General features: G+C 40.6%; 1 protein-coding gene across 2 annotated transcripts in view; it reads right to left on the reverse strand.

Annotated features, from left to right (window-relative positions):
* Positions 1–3,685: 3,685 nt before the first annotated feature.
* The window catches only part of NELL1 (neural EGFL like 1), a 305,370-nt gene continuing 296,599 nt past the window's right edge, over positions 3,686–12,456 (reverse strand). For both annotated transcript variants that reach the window (XM_075094969.1, XM_075094968.1), the window contains 3 exons: positions 8,961–9,137; positions 6,960–7,184; positions 3,686–5,674 (listed from right to left, as the gene is read on the reverse strand). In XM_075094969.1, the coding sequence (XP_074951070.1) occupies positions 5,624–5,674; positions 6,960–7,184; positions 8,961–9,137 (453 nt within the window). In that variant the 3' untranslated portion in view covers positions 3,686–5,623. The remainder of the gene's footprint in view (positions 5,675–6,959; positions 7,185–8,960; positions 9,138–12,456) is intronic.

Raw genomic sequence — 12,456 nt, forward strand, 5'->3', positions numbered from 1 at the left:
ATGTAAGAGAAGAGCTGCAGCGGCAGTTAAACGGCATTTTGTCTCAGCAGTGCAAACGCTCTCCAAAGACTTGCTACGCTGTGCCAGTAGAAAAAAATTAAGAAAAATATGGCAAAAGCGCATTGCCCAGAACCACACAAGAGATATTTGCTTCTGACTTTGAGAAAGTGCTGGTGCTGTTTCTGCCGTAGCTTCTAACTACTATTTTTTGCATGAAAACCTGTTCATTGGGATGAGTTCATGCAGTAGGTACCTAGTTCTGAAAGCTGCCTTGTACCCTGCAAATCAGAGAATAAATGTGTGTGGCTAACGAGTGAACTTATCAGCTGATGATTTAATACAAACGTAAGTGGCCAAACCTGTGGTCAGGCTGAAAAGCCACCTCTAAGGGTGAAAATGTACTTTTAAAATACATATTCAGTTTTCTTTAACCTTTATCTCCACAGGTAAGAGTTTACCCTTAAAGTTAGTGCTTATCCGAACCTACTTCGGTGATTCTCTGATTCTAATGTCATAGACATCGAGTACAGAAATGCCGCCTTTGAGTCTCGAGGCACAACAATAGCAAAGTCTGCACATTCTAGTACCCGGATGAGATTTTCCAAAATATTCAGGTAGGAAAACAATCTGCATATTTAATACCGAAGTGAAAAGGAATCCATCAAAACTAATATAAAGAAGCACTGGATTAAATCAAATACATTTGCAATTCTTGTGACAGAAAAAGTAGATTTAGAGGTAATCAACCAGCAATCAATCAACTGCACTGTTAGAAAACAGGATTTTTCAACTCTGGTTTAATTTCTTGATAAGCTCCTGGCCTCCGCTTCGTGTTTGAGCGATGGTGTGATCTGCTGCAGAACCTCTAAGCTTCTCTTCACTGAAGTACCTGGCGGATCTACACGCGTACACATCTAACCACACAGGCATTCAATAATAAAGAGCTTTGGGACAGGTAAATATGTTACGGCGGTCGGATGACACAACTAGCTCTTTGAAAGAAACTGCAGAACAGAGAATGGCAACCAAAAGCCGCTATCAGAGGGTTTGTGTATCTATTGCTGTATCCAGGGTAAATATTATCACAACCCTGCAGAACCTCTGGCTGTAACCACGGTACAGCCGAACACAGCGGAGCTGGCTCGGGAACTCGGGGCCTTTTCCCAAGGTGGTTCCTCCCCATCAGGATAGAGGCACGTACGAGAAAGAAGCTTAAATTGCTCCAGATCCTGTTGTAGCTACTTCGATCTCAAAGAGAACATGATAAGGCTCTCTTCCAAACACCACTCAGTTTCAATCAAACCACTTAAATAAAACAATCCCATGTACCAATTTAGGAAGAAAAAGAATTCAAGGGTGAGGTACTGCTGAAGCAAAGATTGCGCTCCCAGCCAGAAACCAACTCATCAGGATTCAGTGCATCCCTCACATTGCACAGCTGAAGTAGCAGGAAATAATTTAAATGACACATCTATGGTTTTGGGGGCCTTTTTTTTTTTCCTTTTGACTAGCCATAATTTTTAACATTATGTGCCCATGAGTTGTGAATCTCCTGGTGACGTTTTCATTAAAAAAAACTGAGTTTGACCCTTTTTCTCAGGTATACCTAAACCTACTTGTGTGGGACTGTTCACTGGCAGCTAGTAGCAAGATACAACCCTGTTAGCACCTGCAAGGAATATTTGCAGATTACGAGCAATACCAGGCCTTCACTAACACCCCTCTGAGGTCAATTATCAGCTGAAACAGAATTATTGCAGATTTCTACCAGTAAGAGGGAAGAACTGAATAGGAAGCATTCGGACACCCCAGGTTGGATGTTTTTTTTTTAAACTTATACCACCGTAAGCCTTTTATACACCAGTTTAAATTTCAATGAGCACCAAAGATCTACCTTAAGAGGAGCAGTAGCTTGTTGGCAGGTACATATTTCTGATGGCAGAATACGTTCCTCAAACAATTATATCTTATCACAACACTCGCTTGAAATTTTACCTTGAACTGTATCATGGGGCCCTTTTAAAATCCCCTTATTAATGATGATTATGTAAGTACCATTAGATGCGAGACATTCCCATATTGCTTGTGGGAGTTATGATTTAATTCTATTACAATCTATTCCACCATTTGTGTAATCGCTCCTGACACTTCACCTTTGTTTTGCAAAACATTATCGTCTGCCACAGGAAAAAAAAAAAACAAACCAGATGAGGTTTTGTTTGTCATTGCAATCTGATTGGAAAGGTGTTATTAATTAAATGTTGTACAGTTATACTTGAAAACTCACTGACAGCTCTTGGGAGAAGATATGTTACTGGAAGGCAGTTGTTATTTAGCTCTCTAAGGCAACACAGGGACACTAATAAATCTCCCACACATTCCTCTGAATTAGGCAGATGTTATTCAGCATTTGTGGGGAATAGTTTGGATTTTCTTCAGCCTTTATTAGAGACTAGAGTGACTCGGTGTGGTCCTTGACTCTAGGAGACGCTATAAAGGAACGCTTGCACTTGCTTTAGCTCAGTAGGCGAGTTTGCAAATACACAGGGAGCAGAACCGAGACGCCGTTTCCCTCACAAGACACAATACAATGTTCTGGTTTAGTACCGAGGCTGAGCTTTTTGCCAAAAGGAGGCGGCAAAGACATCTTACCAGAGCTGGAATTTTCATTTTCTGTTTCGCACTCATTTGTTTTCTGTCATCAGAAGTGTTACATGCAGAGAAAATATTCCTTCACAGGATAAGTAAGTAGAAAGAGCTACAAAATTCCAGCTGCCTATCGTGAGAGCTTTGACCGAGTCCCTTAACTAGCAGCAAGTTTCCTTTCACAGAAGTTATACTGGTAGTCTTCCTCACACTGATACTATTGATCTTATCTTCTGTACAGAGAGGAGGTCCATCTCACAAACAAAGAAGAGACTTTTTTCAGAAATTATTATAATAAACTTATTATTACCTTTTTTTCCCCCCAGCATTTTCACTGTCGTGCCTATAGGTTTATAGGGAGACCTCGAGAAAGAGGCTTTGAAAGTTCTTACCTGGGTCACAGAGGAACATAGTGAATTAAATTTTCCTCCTCAATGTGCTCTTTGGGCTGGGGCTTCCGATTACTCTGAAGGCAAATGTGATGTGACTAGTAGGAAAAGTTCATCACAGGCAGGGTAACTGCTTAAAATGCAACATAAACAGGTCTCTGTCAATATTTTGACTCTGTGTAAAGAATTCAAGCCGTATCGCTCTGGAGATAACGACACGTAATGCTGTGTGAGATGCTCTGAAAGGGTTTTACTGAATTAATCTGATTTGAGTTCTGGAAGAAAACTGGTCTGTACAGTGGAGAAAGGCAAACTTCTGTTCTCCTGTTGAATATGATCCTAACAAGGCCTGGAGCTCCCAGAAAGCATCCTGGGCAAGGGCTGCACTACTACAAGGTAAACGGGGAAAGAAAGATCTTTTAGACCCTGCACCGTCTTTAATCCCACTCACAGAGCTTCAGAAACTGAAGTGTATGGCAGACCAGAATATATGACTTTGTCCGAGTAATCATAAACAAAGTTATTTCTTACAACTCTGACGCTACATCTCCGGGCAAACGCTCTTTCTCCCTTTAGCAACGTGACGAGTTCAAGTCTGGAAAGGACAGTGATCAGTGTTTTAAAACTCTGCTAATAAAACTAAGGGAAAGCAATCTGTACATAGGAGTTTATTTAGATGCCCACAAGTTTTAAATCATTCCCCTTTATATCTCAGCCCACTGGGTCTCTCATCCAGCTGAATTACCATTGGGTTTTACAACGTGATATACAAAATGAGCTGATGTTATGATTTACAAACATCCTTTGAATATCATATAAAACACAACTGTTTCCCTTATAATACAATCATTAGGGCGATGCAAATATAGTCAATACATTAGTAGCTGAAAATGATGGGGCATTTTAAGAAAATAAATTTAACTTTACCACACAAACCTGTTAGATAAAACAAATCCTGTTTTAAAAAATGGGAATAAAGGTGTCTGAATGATTGCAAGAAATTTTTTATATTGTTTTGCCACTGTCCCCTTAAAAGAAACATAATAGTACTTCATTTAAAGGACGACTAATTTTTTCACTCTATAGTCACACTTCATTCTTATTAATCAGTTTCACATTTTCCGCATGAAACTATGAAAAACTCACAAATGTAGACTTTCCAAACCGTAGCCACTATACTTATTTCTGCGCTCTTCTCCATATACTCAGTGTGTTTAATTAAATAAACAAAAAGCAAAAACCACTACACAAATGAGCGGAACAAAACACAACAGCACGTTAAAAAGGTGACATTTAAGTCGTAGATGCCATCATCATAGAAATATATTCCTGTTGTAATGCCACAAACTTTCTAGCCTCAAGGAAAAAAGAGATTTTAGCTGAAGAGAATCTAAACTCCAACCTCCACATAGGGCTAAGAGTTTTAGTTTGTATTTCTGTCTAAACTTAGGTACCAAATAACACTGTGTGCATGGTAAATTTAAAATGAATTTTTTCGGAATGTTCTAAAATATGAAAAGGGAAAATCTGTTTCTGAGCTGTTAATCGGGTAATGAGCGTTACCAAGTGTTAAGGCCTCCTGTCCCGCATGTCGCTGGTACAGGTGCTTCTGCACTTTGTCATTAGGGTGGCAGTAACTGAGAATGGCAGACATCATTATTACTGTAAATACAAAAAAGGAAAAATTCTGAATTCAACAATGATGTTAGAGTTGAAAGCAAATTCTAACCTAGTCAATTTAAATTATATCATCTTAAGGCTCTCTGACTGCTTTACCACTGCGCAACCCAGAGGGATTACACCCTTTTCCAGCACTTGCATTTTCTCTTGCAAAACAGAACACTGATATCGACCGGTGATTCTTTCCTGACCACGTGTTGAATTGGCGGTAGAACGTGGGTTTAGTTCCGTTCCTCACTATAGGAGTCTTGCTGCTGCTCCGCACATTTGGAGAAGAAAGTGCTATTTTTGCCATTTCACTAAATTCATGGCATTTCATTTTATAAATTTTTAAGACAGACTTATTTTGATTACTTCCATTCTGTCCAATCAAACATACCTTTGAATGTTTTAAAATGTTGGACAGCTGCGAAATATAAGTACTATGCAATTTGACTGTACATACATACATATTTTCATAAATACATCTGACAGGGACCTTGGAACTAAGTATGTGATATCATGGGACAAAATCACAACAGGCTGTCTTATTTGTAAAATCTAGATCCAAAGAAAGAAGAGCTGAATTCTATCATGTGGTCAATACACAAATTAAAACAAAAATACAGCATTAGTTTACCCATGAAATAATTTAAACATATTTGCAAATGTCTTGACAGGAAAAGTGTGTAATTTACAACACTGAAAACTTTTAACAACCATTGACTTATATGCGCTGTACTGTAAGTCACCCAGACAAGGCTAGCAAGGATGAGCATAGTGATAGGTCCCAAAGGCAACTCCCAAACATCTTCCTCATGCGGAGACTTTGGTAATTGTCTGTTGTATAAAACGCCAACGCATACAACTTCATTTCAGGTGTTAACTTCGTCAGTTTTCCTCCCTCGGCACAGTCCAGTCTGACTACGTCAGTTATTGTTGAGACACTCTAAATCCACCGAGCAGCAGACGTTCCCATTCTGCACAGACAAACAAGCAGGTGTCAATCACCTCTGCAGAACAAGTTACAAAGAGCACAGGGGTTGGCGGCACGCGGAGGTAGATGCATCTCTGACACATCTACCGCATACAAAAATCTGCTTAAGCCATCATCCCAAGGTGTCCTCATCGGTCCCAACTGTGGTGGCTCTTTGAGGAGGTTGCCTTTGCCAAATAGCATTGAACTGGCCTGAACTACATGTGAACTACAAACCTGGATGTGAAAGACTCGGTGGTCCCCACGATGAAATACAGCACAGCAATGGCAACACAGAATTTCATTTGTTTTCTCCCATGCAAGAAAGTTAATGGAGAGAGTTTTGATGTGATCCATGCAGGAGAGCTTTCTGCTTGTCTGAAATAAGCAGATAGTTCAGATTCTTGATTCATGGCAGATATGTATGGAGGGGAAAAAAACCCCATGGCTTTGGAGTTTAATCCATCATTGAATACTTTTCTGCAACATCCAGTCATTTACAAAACTGTCTTATGTATTAGAAACTACAGCAACCACCAGAACCACAAATGAGCCACTTCCCCCCCCCCCCCCTTTTTTTTTTTAAAAAATTTCACACAAACCAATATGAAAAACACTGAAGAATGGCAGAAAAGCTACCTTCAATAATTTAAAGCCCCGGAGCAACAGCTTGGTTTCACACAGTGAGCAGAAGTACATTTTCTATATCCCAAACCAACATTTTCATAATTCTGACATTAGCGCAGTGGGGTCATCACTGCATGGAACAGGGGAGGGGACTGCATGTCTGCCTTAGAGACTTCGGATCACATACATCTTGATGAGATTAGGGAACAGAAACCGTGACGTTCCCTTCCCAATTCTGTTGCGGGAGTACCTTCACCTCTGAGCTGGAATGCATTTCTACTTGCGTACTTGCTGGTGAAACTTCTATTAGCTTTTTTGCCTCTGCTTGCTAGCTCTAAAACACATTTTCATGAGCATCCACATTAGGCAATTATTAAAATATCACCCTAGATTCATACTGAGAATGCCTGAAGGGCTCTCCGACGGAATGTCTGAAAGTTGCACTAGGACATTACGTATCTGGGCTCAACATTCTCAACAAGCACGGAATTGTTTTGTTTCCACCCTGCAAAACACAAAAGGCGTGGGTTTTCTGCAGGCTTCTGCTCTCGGGTCTCATTTACTTCCCCGAGACCTGAATGTGAGCTTCCAAGGGCAGAAAGCGACCCTGATTTTACGCAGCAACATACACTTCCATTACCGTTCCACCTCGCCCATCGTACCTTGCATTTGCAGGTCGTACAGGGAGATCCCACCATTGTCCATACAGCGCCGCTAAGTCTTGTAATTCCATAACCATCTAGACAGGTTTTCCTGATGTCGTAGGTGATGTTGTCAGCCAGACAGGGGTCACTGACACAGCGGGGACAGCATTCCCCTTCGGAGACGGCTGTGTACTCGCAGTTTAGATTTGGACACAGAAGAGGCCAACAATCCACCTCTCCTTCCTGTAAAAATTGAAGCAAAGCGCATTGAATTTGTTGCCATTTACTGGCTACCACAGAACTTCGCACCCTGTTCAATGGGAAAGTTTTATTTTGCCCAAAATTAAAATAAACTTAATGGATGAGTTCTCAGTTTGGTTGATCATATAAATGCATGTTCGAATACTGAGCTGGAGTTTCCTAAATGTAGCAGACTATCATTTGGTTGTTTTTTATCTAAACAACAACACTGTCATCATTGCAGGAGGAGAACTTGAGTTCTCTTGGGTTTTTAAAGGCAGTGTTAAATACTGGGTTCCAATATTTTCCATAAACTATAATTTTTGCAGCGATTGCCTTGCAGCCTCATGCCCTCTTTCTGCGCCTGGTCACATAAACATCTCTGCGGGACCACAGCAACTGTTTAAATAGAAAATTAACACCGCAGATAGACGTAGGTTAGTATGTTTGAGAAGCACTGAACATTGATCTAACTAGCAACAGCCAAAATTGATTTTACTGTCAACTCCTAAAGGAATTGTAGAGTAATACCAGTCATGTTCCACTGAGTCATTTTATTTTATTATTCAGCTTTGTTAAAAAAAAAAACAAACAAACAAAAACCAATCAATCAACCGACAGTTTCGTAGATAGGAACACGGAGAAGAGAGAATCACCAAGTCACTTCTGTAGGGTACTGCTGTAGGATCCCCGTGTCTAAACTTAACCTGCAAAGGGCGCCAATAACTTGCCGTGTGCTGCTCCGTAAGCACTTCAGATGTTGACAACGTCACGCCCTGCGCAGAACCTTACAGGTAGCACTGATTTAGTGCGTCACTGCCTTTTAGCTCTGTATGTTTGGTAACCCGATCATAGAGGTAGGCAAAGAACCGCTAGCTGCAAACTCAGTACCCCTTGTAAAATGTCACGTCTAATATTTGCCGTTGGCGCTGGCTGCAAACGATTCGTGTGCTCTTTTGCAAACATTAAAAAAAAATGTTTAGGAGAATACAAAACACAATACTTACTGCTGTATATTATGGATAATTATCTCTTAACAGTAACTTAGCTTCGAATGTAATTTGTTTCCTGATGCTCAAGACACCTCCTGATTAATATCATATATAAAGACAATGTTATACAGACAGCTATAAATGGAAAACTGATAATTTTAATGAAGTTCATTGCTGCACTAATTAGTATATCTGGGCAAAAATTAAAGCTTTAGGGAAATAATCTATAGTGCCCAATGAGAAAATCAGAAGTGTTCTTTATTTTGCATGTTTGTCTAGTAATTTCACTTTTTTTTTTTTTTTGGTTAATTATTTGCCAACTCGCCATGTGGCACTGGCACTCCATTTTTCCAGCACTTGCTGAATGAAAAATAAGGAATTGCATTGTCCATTTCGATGAGACAGGTACACCAGCTGATGCAATTAAAAGCTGAAACTCCTCCAACCAAATCCATTGCATGTGAAAAAATTTTTTAGAAGTCATTTAAAGATCAGATGACCTTATAAAACTTCTCAAAAGTAGACTAAAGCTAAAGTTAATACAGTGGCAAGGTTTCCAACCTTTTGTCAAGATCTTCATTTAATTCATTAGACCTACTTATTCAGCACTAAGAGGAAAACTGATGGTGTAGCTTTCAGTTCCTGGTGCTCTGTAAGTGCTTTATCATCATTCCTAGCCTGAAAAGCAGGTGAAGAGAGAGCAAAGAGCCTGTTTTTCCAGGTTATGCTTTGCTAAAAATCACAATCCTTATTATTCTTGCTCCTTTTTGAAACGCTTTACCCATACCAGGCAACGGCACTGCTGACAGCTGTAGGTCCAGTTGTCCCCGCTGCGGTAGAGCTTGTGTCCAGTTTGGTCGAGGCACTGGCTGGTGACGCGAGTGTCGCACTCTGGGCAGCAGAAGAGGTCAGCGCTGGGGTTCTCGCAGTCACAAGCTGTCCTCCGGCAGAAAATCCTCCCGTCCTGTGAGGACACATTGCCCTGCCGTCAACCACAAACTGACGGACAGCAACCCGGATAAGGTCACAGGGTGTAAATAGCAGCGAGCACATCTGAATCAGAGAATACTGTTTTCTTGTCTCCAGCTAATTGCATTGAAAAGAAATCAGTATCTCAGAAGAAATACAATGAAGCAATTTCATATTTCATTGGTTACCTCAATGAATTCTTGAAGCAGTTGCCACTCTAATACATACAATATTTGTTTAGCACTATTTTGACTGACTGTATCACTGTGACGAAAATAACTTGAGTAAATAAACTGAAGATATGAAGGTGGCCCCTTTAACTTCATAGGAGCCAATACAGCAAAATCACAGTGGTGTTAATAATTCTTTACTCTGAATTCACCACTGTGTCTGTTCTACATCTGGACTACAGGACGCCATCTTAAAGCTCAGTCGCCTTATCATCATCCATTATAATTCTGTTCATGTATTGAAGAGAGCCTGCATTGCACAGGCTCTCCAAAATATGATTTTGCTAAATATTTGCTTACAGTATTGGACGGCCCATTTTGTTAAAGACCATTAAACAGAAATGTTTGAGATAAACAGAAGAATTGCTTCTGCATGTAAAGAGAAAAGGATATATTCTCTTTGCATCAGAGAAAAACAAATTGATTCTAATTCTAGTTATGAAAATTGGATGGACTACGGTGTTTGAAATTACACCCCTTACTGCAGGTGAGCCAACATACTGATACGCCACATGTCGACTGGGAACTGAAATCAGTTAACAACGAGGAGATTATTGAAAAGTTTTGACATGAACTTCTTTTGCATTCACTGCTAGTTCTTGGGTTGGTCCTTATTCAAGCAAAGTATCCCTTGCAGCCAATTTGAAGGTAGAGCTGTGAGAGGAATGAAGCTATATTCTGCTTTGGATCACAACTGTACAACTCGTAAAACAACGGCACTCATTTCCTTGCAGTTTCTCCATATTCTTATCAGAACCTTGTTCTGAGTCTATAAACCTGTATCTGATGTAAGAAGGAACAGGTTTTTTTCATTGCCACCAAATAAAGGCATACCTATCAAAGCAAAGGGATTTATTTCCTCTTGATCCTTTTAAAAAACGATCAGTAAAAGGAATGACAGCAGCCCAGAATGTCTTCGCCACAGGCAGACAAAACAGCCATAACCACAGCACGTAGCATGGGAGGTTGTTTTGTTTGTATTCTGATGTGGGAATCTGTGTTTGGCTCTCATTTTTAAGCAAAGCCAGTCTTGGCCACAATACAACGTGTACAAAATCAGCATCAGGGAATCACAATACTCACGTCAGTCAGCGTCACTGCTGCATTTCATCATAGGTTTGAATTGATTAGAATATTAGCTTCTGTTGTAAGAATGATTAGAATGATTTATTCTGTCTAACACGGAAAACAGAATTATAGAATTGTAGAAAACGTGCTAGGTGAACAGGGATCTGAACTGCTTTTGCCAACCACAGGGCATAGGACTAGATTGCCCTACAGTCTTTATTCAGTTTTGTACCAAATTAAGATAACTACGTATTCTGCACTTGGGGCTAGTTTGCTGCTCTAGCTGTGGAGGAAGGAATAAACAAGCTTTATTTCCCTACTCGGCAGTTTGAATAAATCATAAGGTAAGGAAGTCTGGCAGTGGCCCGTTTCCTTAGCCACAGGTCCAGCTAGGTCCAGTTGCAATGGTGGGAATAAACCTCTTCCACAAAAAACAAAGAAGTCACCCTCCCCTTTCAGCAAGTGGTGAAAGGAGAGAGCTGCAAGCCTTCCCTGACAGAGAGCTATGACTAAATCTCCGTTCTTGCAGGTGGGAAAGCACAACCATCTTCCACCCCTTGCTGAGGGCAGACATCAAGCAAGGGGCAACTCAGCACAAAAGCTCTGCCAGGCTGACTATCTCCAGGCGCGTGGGGTTGTGCCAGGCGTCCGGGCACCCCAGCGCCCCCGACAATGGCAGTGTCTCTCCTCTCCCTAATGGAGTGCTGATTAATAATGGCTAACAATAACCTGTCTCCTTAGTTCCAATTCAGTTTCCAAGCTTTCGAGATTAGTTTTCAAATTCTCCTTTCAGCTGGTGACAGTGCAGGTAGTTCTGTGTTTCCCTGAGCTCCTGTGCCGTTACCTCTGGGGAGCAGCTAACCTTTTATGTTGCCTTTACTCTCTGCATTTCAGAACACTGACAAAGCCTGATGATTTTGCCAGACACCTTTTGGTAATCATAATACACTGCTACTCTCTTTATTCTTTAAGCATCTGTGCTTTATCTACAACCTCATTAGTTCCATGCCTTTCAAAAAACATTTTTATCCCTATACTGCCATGACACAAAGCCTCTTAAGCTACAACATTGCACTTGCACCTTTGCAGCTCTACAGTAGCGTTGAGAAATACATAGAAAGCAAGCCATTTTCTTTCAGCTGGCAATAACATAGAGCATCTTAATAGTACCTCTCTCCCACCCCACCTGCCTCAGTGAACCAGTTCTACATGCTTCGTAAGCATCAGTGGTACAAACACAAAATTGTTCTTACCAAAGGAAAAACTGACACAAAAGGGAATCGCTGTAAAGGGTGACTCAAGTTTCCACAGAGCCACAAAGCCAATTTGGACAGAAATCAGACCCTGCAGAAACCAAACCACCACACCGTTCTCGCCACCAGGAACACGCTTCATCTTGGCACATCCCCCTGTTCCTGGTGCTGTGCTTATCCCCCAGGCTTTTCCCTTACAGGGAATGGAGGATTGTCGTAATTAGAGGACAGACTCAAAAGCCCAGATAGAGCCAGACTGTACAGCCAGGCTTAGTTTATTTCATGGGAGAGAGAAATAGCTCCCCACTCCCCATCAATTTTCTACCAGCCTTGTGTATTAAATCCACAAGAGTTCAGGAAGGTGCCTGTAGAAGACACAGCAAATATACTTAAGGTACTGCATTAATTTACAGTTTTGAGAATTTGTTTTTGTAAACGTTGTATTTCCTCAGCTGACCGAGGATGGTTTGAAGAGGCTGGGTCTGATGAAGCACTGAAATGATCCCCTGTGCTTCAGTAATGACACTTTGCTTCATCATATAATTGAAGTAACAGAATTTCTCATATTCCATAGTATCCCACTCCACAAATAACCTTACTCAGTGAACTTCAAATTTAAATAAGGTATTTCATTTCCTTTGCACCTGATTTTAAGTTAAAATATTTTCAAGATGGGATCTATGTGATTCAGCCACTGCAGAAAATACATTCACCTGACCTCTCCTAAAATAGCCATTAAAAAAAAAAAAGTGCCAAAAGAAAA

The sequence above is a fragment of the Phalacrocorax aristotelis genome, chromosome 5 (assembly GCF_949628215.1).
Source record: "Phalacrocorax aristotelis chromosome 5, bGulAri2.1, whole genome shotgun sequence".
NCBI classification, from domain to species: Eukaryota; Metazoa; Chordata; class Aves; order Suliformes; family Phalacrocoracidae; genus Phalacrocorax; species Phalacrocorax aristotelis.